This window comes from Mytilus trossulus, chromosome 9 (assembly GCF_036588685.1).
Source record: "Mytilus trossulus isolate FHL-02 chromosome 9, PNRI_Mtr1.1.1.hap1, whole genome shotgun sequence".
NCBI classification, from domain to species: domain Eukaryota; kingdom Metazoa; phylum Mollusca; class Bivalvia; order Mytilida; family Mytilidae; genus Mytilus; species Mytilus trossulus.
The window spans coordinates 56262682-56282450 of NC_086381.1; the positions used below are offsets into that span (position 1 = coordinate 56262682).

At 32.5% G+C, this 19769-nt stretch overlaps 1 protein-coding gene across 1 annotated transcript; it reads right to left on the reverse strand.

Moving 5' to 3' along the window:
* Nucleotides 1–1651: 1651 nt before the first annotated feature.
* LOC134684778 (ring-infected erythrocyte surface antigen-like) lies at nt 1652–2458 on the reverse strand. Its single transcript, XM_063544085.1, has one exon. The coding sequence runs from the start codon at nt 2456–2458 to the stop codon at nt 1652–1654; it is 807 nt and encodes a 268-aa protein (XP_063400155.1).
* Nucleotides 2459–19769: the final 17311 nt, after the last annotated feature.

Sequence of the window (19769 nt, forward strand, 5' to 3'; positions counted from 1 at the left end):
GTTTAACATCTGACCCCTTTTATTAATTGTGTACTGATATTGTGTCATATATCATATTTATTCATTTACTAATTGTACATGTAAACGTGATTTTGTCAATATGTCTTTTGATTGATAAAGCAATTTCGATTGACATTTTATAGTGTTTTTCTTTTTTGTGATGTTTCACTTTTGTTTCTGATAAGGGTGAAGGTTGGTACCTAATAACACGTTGGAACTCGCTGCTGCATTTGTTTGCACCTAAACTTAATTAGGAACCTGATATTCAACGGTAGTCGTTTGTTGATATGATTTAAAACTATTTTCCCGTCTCTTGTTATTTTGTTAATACATAAGACCGTTGGTTTTTATGTTTGACTGGTTAGTCATTGTGGGCACTTGATTTTCTATTAAGTGTTAACCGAGGCTCCGTGTTGAAAACAATACTTTTACCATATAACGGTTTATATTTTAACATTGCTTCAACATAGTTTGGAGAGATAACTTCAATAATAAATAAATTTCAGTTCAATTCTAACATGTCTAAAGAAATGCCCGTTTTCTTTACTTGTAGCAAGTAAACAAAGTCGATAACTTCATTTTTATATTTTTTATTTTCTTAAAGCATACATTGTACAATAAAAAGTAAAATCACAAAAATACTGAACTCAGAGGAAAATCAATCTGGAAAGTCCATAATCACATGGCAAAATCAAAAAACAAAACGCATCAAAAACGAATGGACAAGAACTGTCATATTCCTGACTTGGTACAGGCATTTTCAAATGTAGAAAATGGTTTGTAGAATATTTGATTTGAAAATTCTATCTCATATGATCATGATGATCTGATGTTTTTATTCACCAAAAAGTGGGTTATTTTTTTTTCATGAATATTCTATGCAAAATAAATCAAACAGCAGTATACTGTTGAACAAAAGTCATAAATTAATTGAGAGAAAAAACAAATTTGTGTTACAAACTAAAACCGAGGAAAACATATCAACTATAAATGAAAATCAACGAAACAACAGAAACACTGAAGTGCAACAACAAACAAACGGCAATGCAACACACAAAGAACCAAATTATAAGATAAAAACTGAGATAAATTGTGCAAAAATAAGATAATTTATTTCTGCAAAAATATATACTAATGATCTATCCTTATTATCAAATCATAAATTTGATAATTGTAATTTTAAACAAATTTACAAATTTCGTGCATCTAAAGTGCCTTGATGAATTATTCCTTTTTAGAACGCGTTACCCAAACGTTCGAATTAAAACAATGAATTAAACTTTAGAAATGCGAAGATTTGGCTGCCTGAAAGGGACATACAAGTCACAACCATATGTTATTAACCTAAGGAATTCGGAACTTTAATTTCTTTCAACTTTCTAATCCATAAACTAGGAATTCTGATATATACAAATTTCAAAATGACGATATAGAAAATAGTTCATGTAGTTAAAAATAAAACAATAATTAAGGATATTACATGAGTATATTTACTTTGAGACTGTCCGGATTGTTCCCAATGTTTTATTTTTTGTTGTTATTTGGACGAACTTGTTCTAGTTGTTCTGTCCTATATACATTTGTATGTGAACGGCTTTGTCGTATTAGTCTCTATCTCATGTTAATGGTATTGTTGTTACGACGTTTTCATCTATGTCTCATGTGAGCAATTTCGTGCTTTATGTTCCGACGTATTCATCGTTATCTCACGTAAACATTTTTTTCCTGGATGTTTCGACATATTCATCTCTATCTCACGTAAAACGTTTTCACCTTGATGTTCCGACGTATCAATCTCTTTCTCATATGTGGGGCGTTGGTCTTGCTTTTCCGACGTACTTATCTCCATGTCATGTGAACGGTTTTGGTCTTGCTTTTCCGACGTACTTATCTCTATGTCATATGAACGGCTTTGGTCTTGCTTTTCCGACGTACTTATCTCTATGTCATGTGAACGGTTTTGGTCTTGCTTTTCTGACGTATTTTTCTCTATGTCATGTGAACGGTTTTGGTCTTGCTTTTCCGACGTACTTATCTCCATGTCATGTGAACGGTTTTGGTCTTGCTTTTCCGACGTACTTATCTCTATGTCATATGAACGGCTTTGGTCTTGCTTTTCCGACGTACTTATCTCTATGTCATGTGAACGGTTTTGGTCTTGCTTTTCTGACGTATTTTTCTCTATGTCATGTGAACGGGTTTTGTCTTGCTTTTCCGACGTATTTATCTCTATGTCATGTGAACGGTTTGGGTCTTGCTTTTCCGACGTATTTATCTCTATGTCATGTGAACTGTTTTGGTTTTGCTTTTCAAACGTATTTATCTCTATGTCATTCGAACGGCTTTGTCCTAGTCGTTCCGTCGTATTCATCTCTGTCTTGCTTTTTGGCTTTGTTCTGCCATGTGCAGTTCCCCTTATCTGGTTAATTTGTTTCTGGTGTTTACAGCGGTTTATCATTTTCGTGAGGAGCAAGATAATTTCATTTCTCAATTTGGTTGACATTATAATATAGATGATAAAATTTGACATACACCCTACAACTGTAAAAATTCTTATACATTCCATTAACCACATGGTGATGAAATATGCGTACACTCCATTATTTCTATACAAATCTGTAAAATAAGCCAAACTAGCTGACATTGCAAATTCATACCTTTGTATCAGTACTATTGAATGTTCGATTATACTCGATGTGTCGGTCACAAAATTACCGTTAAAGTAATTAAAACACCACCATAAGTACACAGTTACTTTTGGAACTTCTGTAATGAAGAATGTTATTAAAACTACAATGATCATTACGATTGATCGTCTTTCCTGTCTACTCCGTTCTGTCATCTGACCTGTAAACTTGTTACTGATTAATTTGTAGACGATGAATATTGTAGATATCAGCATGACCAGACAGCAGATTGTTAAAAGAACGGTTTGGATCAGGAGATAAATAACAGAGGAGTATGCTAATATATCACCACCTTTGGAACGAACAAGACACACATCTATGTAATCTTCAAATGTGTATTTCTCAGACCAAATGCTAAAATGCCGTGGAAAACCTATTGCTACGGACAATAAGAAGCATGTACCACAACACATAACGGCCTTTGGTTTAGTTAGCTTATGTTTGGTCCAAACTGGAAAAAGGATGGCTATGACCTTATGTATACCGAGACATGTCGTGATCATTGTTGATGCATTGTGGAATGTGAAGGATAACATTGAGAGATGATGAGAAATAGAACAATACGGATATGGTAAAAAACACATATAGAACTCAATGTCGTACAATTGTAAATGACAAATGTATTGATACTTGAACATAGGTTCAAGCCCATAGCATGAAAACGCCGTTAATAAATCAGCTGCTGCTAAACCTTGCATAAGTATTGTAGCAGGAGAACGCAAAGTTTTACGACACAGTATAGAAAATATTACAATGTTCATTAACATTGATATATAAGATATAACAGTGCCGGCATTGTAGTAATCTAGTAAATACTTGTCCCCGTCAACAATAAAAGTATCTTCAAATGTATCCATCCTTTATTTTGGCTGATTGAAATTGTTAAATAGGATATTCTCATCTTATTTACAATACGCACTGACGAGAAACGAAATAACCATTAAAGACCACACATAAAAAAAAAGTAGTTACACACATCATTACTTGCAATAGCTCCCATTTTCATGATGATACAATTCACATGAACGGGATCGAAAGTGTTTCATCCGATTGTAAATATGTCATATAAAGTCATCATTATTCTGGACGGACATTGTTGTTATGAATACGGACGATACGCATCAGTATATTGCATTTAGTCACCTTCATCTGAAGTTCTTAACTTGAAACAACGCACACACAACATAAAAGCGGATATATACATTGTGATTATTCTAATTTGTTTAATACCATCGACATGTATTTTTTTTATTGAGATCGCTAAATGACGCATTGCAAAATGAAACCACTCAATGAAATGAATATAAAATGTATATGACATTCTATTTGTCCTTTTGTAAAATAGTAATATTTACCCATGAGTAATGAAAATGACACTTTAATAATTTCGTGTATCTGACGCCCTTTTCTGATTTTATCCTCAACATGAACGCGGGAAAAAACATTTTGAAACCCAGGGATGCATCATGTGTATACAACTGGCTCACGCGAACGACCATGTATAAACAAATGGGAACGAAACATAAGCCAAACTTGGTACATAAAATACATGGATGTACATTAACATGAGGACATTCATTCAAAAACAACAAGAACACCAATCCCAAGATTGTCTTAGTAATATAATAGTTCTGACCGTAATTTGCTTATCCAACATTGAGGACATATGATACGATTCGCATGTCACCTTGTCAATATGTATCTTAAATATATACCCCAGTGAAAAATTTACAAACTAAGCGTCTTTATATATATAATATATCTTGGAACTTTTTTTAGCAATTTTATCAAAAAATCCGTTTTTAAATATGATAACCCTAAAAAATTATTGTACTTTTTAGAAGTACAAATTCTAACAATTGTATACTTGCGCGATTACCGTAGCTGTATTTGGCACAACTTTAAGAAAATGTTGGTTCTCAATGCTCTTCAACTTCGCACTTGGCATTTATAACTTTTTTTGAATTCGAGCGTCACTGATGAGTCTTTTTTGTAGAAGAAACGCGCTTCTGGCGTATATACTAAATTTAGTCCTGGTATCTACATGATCAATGCTGAGTTTTTTACGTATATATCGCACTGCAGATCAGATACGCTCTGTATTGGCAAACTAGAGATGTACAACTTATGTCTATGTCGTAAAGCACTTACATGTATCATGAAAAATTTCTTATTCAATCTTTAGTTTATTTATAGTACAATTTATCAGAGAAGTGGCTAATGATTTCTCACATGATTGTAACATGAATTATGCATAATATAAATGTTCAATCGAAATTTGCTTTAAATAAAAAAAAACTTGACAAATTATTGTATATGGCTAGTCAGCAAACTCTTAAAATACCCCATTAATATGTACTTCTAAGACACGCTAAAATGAACAATTTCTGCCTTGATCAGATACCTTATATTTATATAAAACAGTTTAATTTATGGTCTTTTATCTCCGTCGGTTCACTTACGCAGAACCACGAGATTTGGTTTATTGTTAATATGGTCTTGAACTAAGTATAAATGAATTACTTGCAATGAACGTTTTATTTCTTCTCATACTGTGATCTACATGGATTGATATTTGTTTACGTGTTACATATACAGTGCAGTTCTCAACTTTTTACAATTTATGTATACCTTTTAATTTTATAATATCAAATGATCAACTAATAAAATATTCGTATATTATATTGAATAACATTCACGAACCTTACAATAGGGTCGGGCGGGGGAGGCTATTCAATTATATCCTGATTATCTGTTTAAAAACGTATTGCTTTTCAAAAGAATGTTTTTTCTAAATATTAAATCCGATTCAATTTAAGTTAGAAAACAAACCAGTTTTCCGCGATAGAAATGCCAATACAAATAGAAAAAAACATAGACTCCCCTTTTCCATTAACTAATTTGGTACAATAACTTACTTTCAAAGTGTCTTGTATTTTTTATACACTGTAATCGGATGGTACATTACAGATCCTTTGTCCAACCCAGTTTGAGGTTCTTTGTTATGCATGCTTTCCTTTGTTCTGTTACATTTTGGCGGGAATGTCAAATCAGCTATAAAACTACTTATAATTAATTATACGGAAAAGACTATATCCTACCTGATAGTTGCGTAATTAGTGCCGGATTCGGATGCTGGCGGGCTACGGAGGTTGAAACCACCTCTTTCGGACAATAATTTTTTGGAACCCCATGCATTTTACAAATGCCTTTATCCTCCTTAAACATGTATAGAATGTTATAAGACTACATTCGATGAATATATGATAACTTAATTGATAAGTCATAAAAATATGTCAAAATATCGAGTTAGGATGTTATCAAATAATTCTTTGATTTATGAAAATGAACGCAATGTACCACCGTTCTTTTACCAATATTATCGTCGTAAATATTATTCCCTGAACACTATACTGATGATTCAGTTATGACAATTCACTATCTAACTATTTATTAAATTATATTTTATTGTGTTTTCTTTGGATCAATTGTATTTGTTATCTAAGCAATAGCGTTTGATTACAAAAAAATGCCTCAAACTTTATTCAAATAATAGCAAGTAAATGAATATTACGTGTTAAGCCCAAATATTAATTAAATAAGTGATAAAAAAGTGTTTTATGAGATATGTAATCAATATTATTGCGTCGGATGTTTTTTAAAATTTACACCAGCCATTTTCAATCAAAAATTAAATAAAATGGGCAAATCAGAATGATGTTAAACACGATAAGTATGATATTGTATGTGTTTTGGAAGCAAAACTGACAGCTTATCGAAAATGTATTATTTACACAGGTGTTGTACATCGAAGGGTATATCGATGGCAGTAATCACGTGATCAATTTCACATTTAAAATTGTATCAGCATTCAAAACTTACGATATGTTAACATTATTTGTTCTTTGTTTAGAGAAAACCATGTCTCGTTAAAAAAAAACCAAGCTAATTTTGCATACATATTGAGTAATACTAAGTAGACTTAACTTAACATTATCCACGATAAATTCTTTATAATAATAAAATTACAGATATTATGATAAGAAATTAAAGTTTTATGCATAAAGCCATTCTACAAATTGAAAAATATCATCAAATATTTTATTACACTTTGTTTTTCATACACAAATACAACAGTTACTGTAAATGTCGATACGCATATATGATAGTACCACCATATGTCACATGCAGATTCATACGTGCTTAAATTCATATCATAGATAAACTTAGATTGTATCCATACAACTAAAACAGGTAAATCATTTGTTTAACAGACAACAGTCAAATTGTTAAAAAATAATGCGATATGACTTAATCGTCCCCCCATATCACTGTAGTGCACAGACATATTTAGGCCATGTTACAGTATTACATAGAAAACAAGAAAAAATATATGTGCTTTTCTGAGGGATAATTAGTTTTACCACCAACGTACACTATACAAACTTTTGTGTATGCTTTTCCTTAAAAATAATAATTCTTGTTTATTTTAATGCCTTGCTTAGTTTTAGATAACTGAAAGTCCGTCCCTAAGTCATGCTAAATTACTGAAATTGATATAGGTTAAAATAGTTAAAAATGATACGTAATTTTTGTTTTAAACAAATACATTTTTTTTTCAATTTTAGACAATATTTGTGAAAAGAACTTTATTAATAATAAACAATTTAATTCAAATATCATTTTTGTATATTCCAATTAAATAAATGTTCTGTATTCCTAGTTTTCTGTACACTTCACATACGCCAGCCTTACATTGATTATCGACTGCATGTAGACAAAACATGATTTTAATTACATGTAAACTTTGAGTTTTAACAAGGGGAACGTTATTGTGTGAAGTTTAAGACGTGTGACTTAATATAACACAACACCGAGTTCAGGTTAATGTGAACACGGCCTTGGTTGTATCAATTGGAACGTAAATGTGTCTAGTGTACGTGTGAGTTACATCAACACAACACAAAGTTTAGGTTAATGTGATAACGGTATACTAGAGAATTCTCGATATCTGACTTTACTAACGTCATACATAAAGTATACGTAAGAAATCACAATTAAGACTATATTTGAGATTGAATTGTCTCCTTTTTTCCGAAATGCATTCAGCCATAATTTCGCCTTTTTCTTCATATTTTTCCTTAATCTAATAAGAATATTTGAATTAAGACAACATTAGTGGAAAACGTTTATTTTCAGTTAGGGAATCATGAATACATTGGACAATTAAACAATCTTTTGTTGGTTGATACTGTACGTGTAAGTCTTTTTTGTTTGATAGAAACAAACCGGTCAAAAACAGATACAGCCCAATGCCATTAATCGGCTGAATTCTGCTTGATGGTCTGATGTTGTCTTTTTGAAATGCTTTCGTCTTTCATTTTTTTAAACTTCGTCATCCCGGGCTTTAATATCTCAGATCGTTAATCTATGTCATAGCTTAGACAATTTCTTATGAGTTATGTATTGTGAATTGTTGCAACTGTCTTTTTAAACTGATTTTTACCGATTGCTGTTGCATCGCTTTCTAAACTTAGGAGAGAATTTTGAGTCGGTAAACATGTTTGTCCACCGCCATAAATTATGCTCGGTCATATGCTACTCAGTGCTTGACTAAGTTGCTGCTTATAATATTTGTGTTTGGTTTGCACATGTTTGTTTTCTCGTTTTAATTCCCTTTCCAAAAAAGAGACTTAGTCAGTGCACAATTAGTCGTCTTAAACTTGAAAAAGTAGTTTTGATTTTTTAAGTATTTAGTGATTCTGGTAACTTAAAATTATTGACCATTAAATCGCAAGAAAACTAATCGTAATTAATGGAAGCAAAGGAAGGTATAAAGAGATATCCAGTTTAGGATTCAATAACTGGAGACACTGCTATACATCTGTTATACTTTGTTTTAAATGTCAAGGGTTAATAATTAAGTCAAAGCATATTATTATTATAATATTATAATTGAAATAAAAAATCTCAACATACAAATATCATCTCACTTTTATGACGATATTTACACCAGAATAGTTTGTATCTCTAATTTAAAGTTGTGTTTGACGTAAAGTTGTGATTGGCGTATTTTATCATAACTAGTATTTTGAAGGTTTTTTTTTAACCCCGTCAGATAGACCTTATAGTCAAGTCAGAATCACCATACATATGTGTGAACTTATAAAAAATATCTAACGATGAATATTTATGGTTGATGCAAAACTTCACGCCAACATATACATACATGTGTCGTAAATTATATCAAGATGTATTGTCGTCAGTACATAATTAAGGCAATCTGAAATTGAGCCCTGGGTCTGGACTAAAGCTCAATAATGAAGGTCATACGGTAACCAATAGTTGCTTAAAATCAACATTACTCCCCCTTGTAGTTAGCTATCTGATTGTTTATATCGTTAGATATCGACCATTCATCTGTTGTGGTTAAACATAGGATTTTTAAAAAGTTTTATTCTTTATGCTTCATATATACTTCATCAAATTGTCTGTACGAAATAAGATGCCCCTTCGAAACAAATTTTCAAACAAATAAAAAGATTGTGCGTTCCTTCTATGATGACAAAATTAGAAAGAAAATTAACGGAACATCTGAGTGGCAATCTCCTGGTTATATTGTATCAATCATCTCTTTAAACAAGTATCTAACACATATTAAGTAACGAAGTTTCTTTAGCGAAAGAACTTCTTGCAAACACGTTTATGAAATATCGAATGAAACAAGTGTGGACACAGACAAGCGTGGATTATATCCAGCATATAAAGAATAACACGGTCAAACTCATAAGACCCAAACAAATTCGAACTTGATCTGGATTTAATCATGGACATTTGCCAGCCAGACAATACCACCAAAAAGACAGATATACAGACAGATAAGACCATCAGAGAGACAGACCGACATAAAAAAAAAACACCACCAGACAGACACACAAACAAGACCACCAAGGAGACAGACAGACAGACAGACAGACAGACAAACAGACAAGAGCACAGACAGACAGACACACCAGATAAACTGACAGATAGACAAGATCACCAGACATACATACATACAAGACAACCAGACATGACAACCAGACATTACCACCAATCAGACAGACGGAGAGACAGACAGACAGACAGACAGACAGACAGACAGACAGAAAGACAAATATAATAGAGTTTCCTACAGCTCCACTTTACAGGTCGGGAACTTGTATAACCAGTTAACAATAAGTCTAGATGAATAACGATCTATATCAATCAACAAAATGTTTTTTAGATAATTAAGCACAAGTCCCACACAAATGATAATCAATTTAGTTTAATTAACCCAAGTTAAACTTAGGTTCGTATGGGTGTCTTCCTCCATCTTGAATTGTAAAAAAACAGAGAACCAAAGGTCCAGATTTCTATCAAGTTAGCAAAATTTGATGCAGAAATGCAAATATTTAATTTGAATTTTCCTTTAAAATAATCAATTTAAAAGAATATAGCTTATAAATATTAATATTTTTGCAAATGTTGATTATTTTTGGTTGTTTTAATTTTTTTTTCAAATTGGCATTTTAAGGGGAGGTAAGTCTAAAACAGTGCATTTTCTGAAGGATTCTACATGGAATTTTCCTATTTTGTATTCTAGCCGGAAAAAACGTACGGTGACCCTATCTTTTCTTTTGATATTCTCAAAGCATTGTCTGACAGATTTGTAAAAGCAAATTGCTTGTTTCTGAATCCCTAATATTATTTCATTGTATAATATGTTTAATGTTGATTTATCTGAATAAATATTGTTTAAACTAAATCCCCCTTTTTACCCTTTAATACCCCCTTGTTGACACCATGTAAACGGATTTAACCTATGAGATTAAAACATTTGTTTCATCAAAGAGCTTAAAACATTTGTTTCATTAAAGGGCTTAAAACATTTGTTTCATCAAAGAGCTTAAAACATTTGTTTCATCAAAGAGCTTAAAACATGTGTTTCATCATTAGATTTCTTTAGATAAGGTTGTACAAGTTCCGGTTAGATGAAATTTAAAAAAAAAAAGGCAGGACAGAAATTTTGATTTAAAAAAATACAGTATACATGAGTTTCGATTGAAAAAAAGGCAGGATCAGCAACTGGGCAAAAAAAAACAGGACCAAATAAAATAAAAATGCAGGACAGAAATTAAAACTTAAAAAAAGTGCAGGACACAATTTTTTCATCGTAGTCACCCCCCCCCCCCCCCTCTAAAATCAAATGGTAGCTTCCTGAAATATCATATGTATGATATTAAGTGATGTCAATATACCCCTTACATTGTGATGCGGCAAATGGTCTACCATGATAGCAATACTAACCGTATCATTTAATTTCAAAAGGTTTTTCGAGAAATCATGCATTGAATTTGCGCTTCAGAATTGTGCAACATTTCGCGAAACTAAATTGAATCTGTAGGAAAAAAAGACTTCATCTTATCTGTGAGAAGATATGTTTAAACTTCAATGTTGGATTACGTTATACAGCCGATGTTAGTTTCTTTATCGTCCCTGGAGTGCCGATTGGGAGTCCCTACATCTTTCCGCCTTTTTGGTTCTAAACTTTTCGGAAGGGTAGATGTGTATAGAAATAGTTCTAGGTGTTTTTTTTTTGTTTTTTTTATCTTGGGATACAATGCAAAATCACTGCCAGTTCCAGCTCAGGCCAACTCTTCACTAGAAGATGGAGTAAATTAAAATAGTTCCGGAACAGAATCGATCAATGTTGGGCGTTATAACGTTGCAACTACGAGACAGGGCTTTACGGGTTGGAGTGCTTTCTGTAAAGTCCGCGTTCTCAAATTTATGTATGGACTTGACTAGGATGTAAAATTGTCCCATTGGCACTCACACCATATCTTTTTATTTATATTGATAGGTTAAAATTCTAATTTGGGTGCTTTCTGTGACGTTTTCAAGTTGTGTTATTAAATATCGGCCTAGTGTAGTAGTGCTCATTTCACACTTTAAAGTATTGTCGCTGCCGCTGCTGCTGTTGCTTCATGTTGAGTCATATACAAGGTGTTTCCATGTAATGCCTTTTCTTCCTCTACAGCTCTTGTGCTCACTACCTTCTTGTGTGTGTTTTGTTGCTGTCGCTAATTGAGGATAGAGCGTTGTTGTTGCTGCTGCTTAAAATACTCATAATAAGATTTTTTTTAATAAAATGTTTGCAATGCTCCTGCAACTTTTGTCTGACTTAGGAATATATGCAGCGGATTTGAACGTGTTAACAGGGGCCAACCTTCACCCTAAACCTGATACAGCAGTATATTAACATTACAAACAGAAAAAACGCACTATAAAATATTAATTGAAAACGGCTCTACTTAGACTATAAAATAAACGAATGTAATATAAAAACGTGTGTACCAGTGTATGACTAAAATTTCCTCAAATTTACTTTACATATGTTGAAATGGCTCTTGCTCTTTCTGCATTAAAAAAAAACTTTCACAGAGGGAAAACAATTGCAGCCATCAGCTACATTTCCTTTTATCTGTTTTGACTCCTTATAATTTTATAATCTTGATTTATTTCCTTGCATAAACTTCAAAGTTTGTTCGATTTCCTGTAGTATGCGCTGCAACGCATTTAAAAAAAATGGAATTGATGACTTGGGACTCTACAAAAATCTTCTAGTAATCTAAATAAGTGTCCATCGGTTGATAAATAACATTGCGCATAAAAACAGGAAGTTAAAGGAGTTATGTGCCCTTGATGTGACAAGTCCAGGTTTTCAGAGCTCTGAGTAAAAAATATTTAATTTTCATATATTTACTCATCTTGATGCAGTCAATTGTGGATTAAAACATGTGGTATTGACTTTGCTTCCAGAATCCATAGATTAATTTGCTAGAACCTTATAACTGAGGAGATTCTATTTGTTTTTGTGAGTAGCCCGTGAGTTGTTTACATGATATCATAATGGCGGTAGAACCTCATAAAGCTCAAATCCAGAGACACCTATCTATTCACTTCGGTATTAGTTTCACCAAGGGTATTACACATACTGATGTATTAAATGAACTAAAAACTATAGTTGATCAAAACGAAATAAAAACCATACAAATTACAGAGAAAGATTGTATAGTTACAGTAAACGACCAGAACACAAAACATACTTTACTCACACGACCCGTACGAAATAAGTAGTAGGATTCCACCCAGACAATAGTAGGAATGAAGTAGGAATCCACCTAGATTCAAAGATTCTATATAGAAAGTAGACGGACATGGAAAATGAACAAAAGTCTGACTGGATTTTTTAATATTCCTACTTCAAAAATCCTACTACCTAGGTGGAATTGTTAAAAGTCTGTATAGATTTTTTTCTGTTTTGAAAATCTGAGTTGATTATTTATTTTCCTACTACATGTTTAACATTCCTACCAGAATTTATTTATAAATTCCTACCAGAAAATCTTTCTACCTGGAAAGTTATCTTGAACTGGATTCCTGTTTGCAAATGACACACATTTTGCAATGTTAAATGCAAGCAAGTTCCAGTTCACAAATTCAAAAGTTGGAGGGGAAAGACTGAAACGTTGTGTTGGAATACAATGATGCAAGCTAGGGTCACACAAAGTAACAATGTAGAAATGTTAGAAAATATGGATAATCAAGACTAAAGGTAATTCTTATACACTCAAGATGATTTTTTTTATCTGCCTGCCAAAAATATTTAGTAATCAATTAATAATTTTATCATTAACAGTGCATATTCTTACTCATTATTTGTTCTTTAAACTAATTTAGATCTACATGTACTTTATGTATAACACTCTCTATAGCTTATATACATATATTGCATGCAGTTTCCTTAAATATTTCAAAAGTCTATTTAAAAAAAAAAGAATTGATTCCATGAATTTCCTTTGTTCTTTGTTGTTGAGATTCAAACTTATCATTGACCCAGTTGTGTATTTTTGAATATACACTTACATTTTGTATATTTTTAGATTCCTACCAGAAAATATTTTTTTCTGGGTGGAATTTTGAAAAAATCCTACCAGGTTTTCTAGTAGGAATTTTATTTTCCTACCAAATTATTCCTGCTAATTTGCATATTCCTGGTAGGAATATACAATATTCCTACTAAGAAATTCCTGCTAATTTAAATTTTTCGCCTATTTTCCGTGTGGATTCCTACTACTGTCTGACTGGAATATCACTCTTTTCTGGTAGGAATTCAACGCAATTTTCCTACTATATTCCGTGTACATTCCATACAGATTGTTTCATACAGGAAGGAATAAACTTGAAAAACCGTTTCATCAAAATGGTAGATGTAGAACAACAAGTTACAAATGTGACTATAAAAGATGCCCCGTGTGAAATGAGGGACATTACAATATGTGGCCATATTTCAAAATTTGGTAGTGTTGTGAATGGGTCCCTTCGCAGGGGTCTAATTAAAGATACAAACATTGAGACCGGTACACGTTATGTGCAACTAACAAACTGTGTCCCAATAATTCCGACCGCAACCAAATTCGGGAGGTTCAGTGTCAGGGTATTCGCAGACAATAATAGGACAGAGTGTCCGTACTGTACGAAAACAGACCATCCATCCTATCGATGTACAAACAAACCCACCCGTCAAAATCAAGCGGCACGCAAATGTTATCGATGCAACAGTACTTCACATACAATAAAAGATTGTCCCCACTCCAAAAAGTTATGCTATCGGTGCGGGAAAGAAGGTCACATACAAAGAGATTGTCAGACTGATGACCAAGAAATGTATGGTGACTATGTACATGATATTCAGGAAGGCAGAGACGCCAATAAAGATGACTCGTGTACCGAGGATAATAACACAGAGGAAGTTATTAACGAGCTAAACAAAACCACCGAAAATGTGATTGATTTGAATAAAACCACCGAAAGTGTGTTTGAAAAAAAGAACGCTCCATTCCCGATTGCCCAATCAATTATATTTGGCGCATCCAAGTGCAGTCGCCTTAGAATTGAGGACACAAGTGTAAATGTTATAGCGGTATCAGGCACCACTCTTTATCAAATTGAGAAACTTGTTTGTCAATCTGACTATATAGTTAATTCTGACCTTGTTACTAATGTGATTTTATCATTAGGGACAAATGACATCAGTAGGCATAGGAGTGACACCGAGCAAATAACGGCAAATCTTACGACATGCATAGATACAGTTCAAACCAAATATCCAAAAGCACGCATTGGCATAAGCAGTATTCTACCAAGAAGAGGTAAGAGTGCCTCTATACAAGCATTGAATACAGCAGCAAGATCTGTCAATAGTTTTACACAAAAACTCTGTGCAAAAAGTCAATTGCTGAAATACATTGACCTATGGGACGAATTCGCTCCCAACAAAACACCATACCGAGCACTGTTCGATTTGAACGACCCGAGTGGAGTACATATCAGTATGTCCGGTACAGAACTGGTAGAAAATATATTTGAGGACTTTATCAATTCAGAGTGTGAAGGTGAATATCAAAACCCGAGTAAAAAACGTAATCGAAGTTCAAGTTCCACTCCTGGCTCAAGCGAGAAACAAGTAACCAAGATGCCCAAACCATACTAACTAATTATTTACAATATATATAGTACATGATTTTTTTATTGTAGTCGAAATCTAAATTGCTATAATGCATCTGTTTAATTCAACTTTGTCAACAATATTTAAAATCAATGCTTTTTTTAAACAGCTTGTAAAAATTCTTTGTTTAATTTTATTTACATATAAACACGTGGACTATGTCCTGAATTGTGACCCTACAATCATTGTAAAATTGACAAATATTTTAAAGAGTTGTTGTAACTTAAGTGTGTTCACCAACGTACACTATGAAATTACCAATACATTATCAGACAGTGAAATATACAATATGTTTAATTATTATGTTGACCAACGAAAACAAGTTTCCATGATTATTTGTAGTTACCAATGTGAGTTTCGGCCTAGATCACAAATTCATAAAATGTATGAAGGTGTTTATTTAATAAAATTTAAAAGGCAATTACGGGTGTATGCTCATCCCAGCGAACTGTGACGATGTCATAAGTATGCGCGAGCAAAATGATACGTTTGTTATTGTGAGAAACTTTCTATATATTGTGTGTAAATTCTTGTTACATATCTGTACCACTTATGATTATGAACAAAACAAAGCATTATTTTACCATAACTTTGTATTATGTCAATTTCAATTGTTAGTTTAAATGTCAATGGTATGGTAGATAACAAAAAACGCAATGCCGTTTTTTACTGGTGTAAAAAGAAAAATATTGACGTAATATGCTTGCAAGAAACACATAGCTCTAGTGAGGTCGAAACGAAATGGAAAAAGGAATGGAAGGGGGACAGTTTTTGGAATCATGGATCAAGTAATTCAAAAGGGGTAGCAATTCTTTTTTCAGAAAAATTTAAATTTGAAATTTCTAAAAACGGCCAAGATAATAATGGAAGAACAATTTCTGTACATGTTAAAACACCAGGGAATAACGGGGTTTTTATTAACAATATTTATGCTCCCAATTTGGCTGGTGACAGAAAATAAGTTTTTGAAAAAAATATTCTCATTGATAACGGTAATAGAAATATTGTTCTTGGGGATTTTAACTGTGCTCTTATAAAAAGTTTAGATCGAAAACCGGTGCCTTTTCGAGAAGACATTGGATCGCTGGAATTAAAAACATTTGTCGAGCATAACGAATTAATAGACGTGTGGAGAAAACGATTTCCTAAAGACAAACAATATACTTTTTGTCGAGGTAACTCAAGGTCACGAATTGATTACATCTTTATAAGTAGTGAGCTTCAATATAAATCGCAACAGGCAAAAATAGTTTATTTCCCGTTCAGTGACCACGACGGTGTATTCATGAAATTAAAAACAAATGAACCAGAACGCGGTCCCGGAACATGGAAAATGAACTCATCAGTTATTCAATCAGACTTATTTAGAAATACTTTCGAAAGCTTTTGGGAAAACTGCAAATTAAAAAAAAATAAGTTCGCAAATAGTCTTGAATGGTGGGAGGAAACTAAGATAAAAATCAAAAGTCTTACTATAGAAGTGGCAAAGCAATTAAACGTTACAGAAAAACAAATAAGGGAATGGGAAAATAAATTGGATAAAATTACGGGATCCGATCTTACAAATAATGAAAACGAATTGATTGATTTAAAAGTTAAAATAAAAGACTATTATGACAAAAAAGCCGAGGCAGTCAGAATTAGGTCGAAGGTTAATTGATACGAGAAAGGCGAAAAATCTACAGGTTACTTCTTTAATCTAGACAAAAGAGGGGCGCGGAAAAATTATGGTCTAGAATAAAAGGTGCAGACGGAAAGTATAAAGATGATATAGAATCTATTTTAGAAGAACAAGTATCTTTCTACAAAAAAATATTTACGTCCGAGGGGTGGGATAGGGAGGCGGCAGAAAATCTATTACAGAATATAGATCATAAACTAACCGAAGAAAATAAAAAAATGTGTGAAATGGAAATAACTTTGGATGAAATAAGTAAGGCCATTACAATCTTAAAACCTGATAAATCCCCTGGGGAAGACGGAATTGTAAATGAATTTTACAAAATATATTGGTATTTGATAAAGGAAGACTTCGTGGCGGTTATTAAGGATATCTTTGACAACAATTTGCTCTGTGAATCTCAATATAGAGGTATGATTACGCTTATATTTAAGTCTGGGGAGAGAGAAGACATAAAAAATTGGCGTCCTATAACGCTATTGAATACGGACTATAAAATTATTTCCAAAGTACTCGCGGAAAGATTAAAAAATGTATTACCGCAAATAATTGATTTCGATTAAAAAGGGTTTGTCAAAGGGCGCAACATTTTTCAAGGCAATAGATTACTACAAGATGTTATAGATTTTTGTGAATTAGAAGATGAGGAGGGTGCAATATTATTTTTGGATCAACAAAAAGCATTTGATAGGGCGGAATGGGAATGGATCGATTTTTGTTTATTAAAATTTGGGTTTGGGGAAAAATTCCGGAGTTGGGTAAAAATGCTTTTCATTAACGCCAAGACGTGTATTCATACGAATGGGTTTACTTCTAGATTCGTAGGCATAACCCGTTCAATTCGTCAAGGATGCCCAATAGCCCCGATGTTATATATCCTGCAAGCAGAACCACTTGCAGTTTCAATTAGAAACAATCCTAATATAGAAGGAATAAAACTTCCTACTAGAACGGGGGACTATATTGAAACAAAGCTAAATATGTTTGCTGACGATACTCAACTCTTTAATAAAAGTGAGGAGTCTATCGAAGAAACATTTAAAACTTTAAAACTGTACGAAAATGCTTCGGGGGCTAAAATGAATATGGATAAGACTGTTGGCATGTATTTAGGCAAGTGGCGAAATAAAAAACCAAAATTTAACAAAATTAAATGGTCTAAGCGTCCTGTGAAAGCATTAGGGGTACAACATGGATACGGGATAGACTTAGATCAAATTTGGTTAGAAAAAATAAATAAGATAAAAAGCTGTATGGAAGTTTGGAAATCAAGAGATCTCACATTTACGGGAAAAGTTCTAATTATTAAATCCTTTGTACTGTCTGTCATTGGATACGAAATTGAAATGAGAGGTATCCCGGAGATATACGAAAAACAAATAAATAATATTATATGGTCCTTTATATGGGATGGGAAAAGAAACCAAATCGCTAGAACAGTGTGCTGTTTACCGAAAGAAAAAGGGGGGATAGGAATGATAAACTTAAGGGACTTTATTAAATCAAAACAGGTGAAAAGTATGTACAGTATTGTCAACTCAAAAACACAAAAATGGAATGCAATAGGAAAATACTGGTTAACGTCATTAGACGAAAAATATGATACAGATTTTTTTATATGTTCTTGTTCGGACACTACATGTTTTAGGCAAATACAAATATCCAAATATTATAAAGAACTTTTAACTTCCTGGTCTGACTTACAGAAAATCCAAACATCGGTCACGAAAGAGGACCTTTTAGAAGAAAATATATTCGGCAATTTTAAATTTAAGTTCAAGGGACATGCATTATATTATGCAAATTTTGCCTCCAGTGGAATAAAAAAAATTAAAGATATAAGGGACTTAGACAATAAATCCTTTAAAACTTCTTTTGATATTTTTAACCGTCTTAAAGATAAAAGGAATTGGATTGCACAATATAGCCGCATTAAATCTTCGCTAACACATCAACAAATTGACGTTTTAAAAACAGACTCTAGCATGCAAAGTCACTCTGATAGACCTATAAAAATAATAAATTCTTGTCAATTTATAAAAAATGGAGTTGTCGTTGATGCCAAAAAATTATGCCTTAAAGATATTAGATACTTCTATGAGAATAAAACAGCTCCAAAAAGCCAGCTTAAGTTGAATTTACATTTTGGGAATGAGCTACCATGGGACTACATTTGGGAAACCTTGAATAAGAATTTAGCTAATAGGAAAACTAAACAACTTCAATGGAAGTTACTACATAATATAATTTACACTGAAGAAAAATTACAAAAAATGAATCGCTCAAACGGGAAGTGTCACTTTTGCAATGAAAAAGAATCACTTTTTCATCTTTTTATATATTGTAAACTGGTGGAAGACGTTTGGCGGGAAATTTTTGAGAAAATTTGGGAATTTTGTTCACAATTAAATATCGAAAAATTACAAAAATCGGAAACAAGTATAATATTTGGGGTCATTAATGCAGATGCATCTTATACCCAAATTTTAGATACGGTACTTCTAATCACGAAATGGGTTATCTGGAAAACTAGAAATATCGCAAAATATCAAAATAAAAGGATAAGTAAATCGTTGATTTTAAATATGATAAAACAAGAAATGCAATTTTTGCTCAAATATTTTAAACCGAATACAAAAAACGAAGCCTTTTCTATTATGTGTGACATTTTCTGTATATAAATATACATTTTGTGTGGTCAGGTCAGTGCAATGACCTCTTTGATACTGATTTAATTATAATATGTATACTGCTCTCAGCTCCCTACATGTAATTTCTATTGTGTATGTAATTTAGGTTTATCATC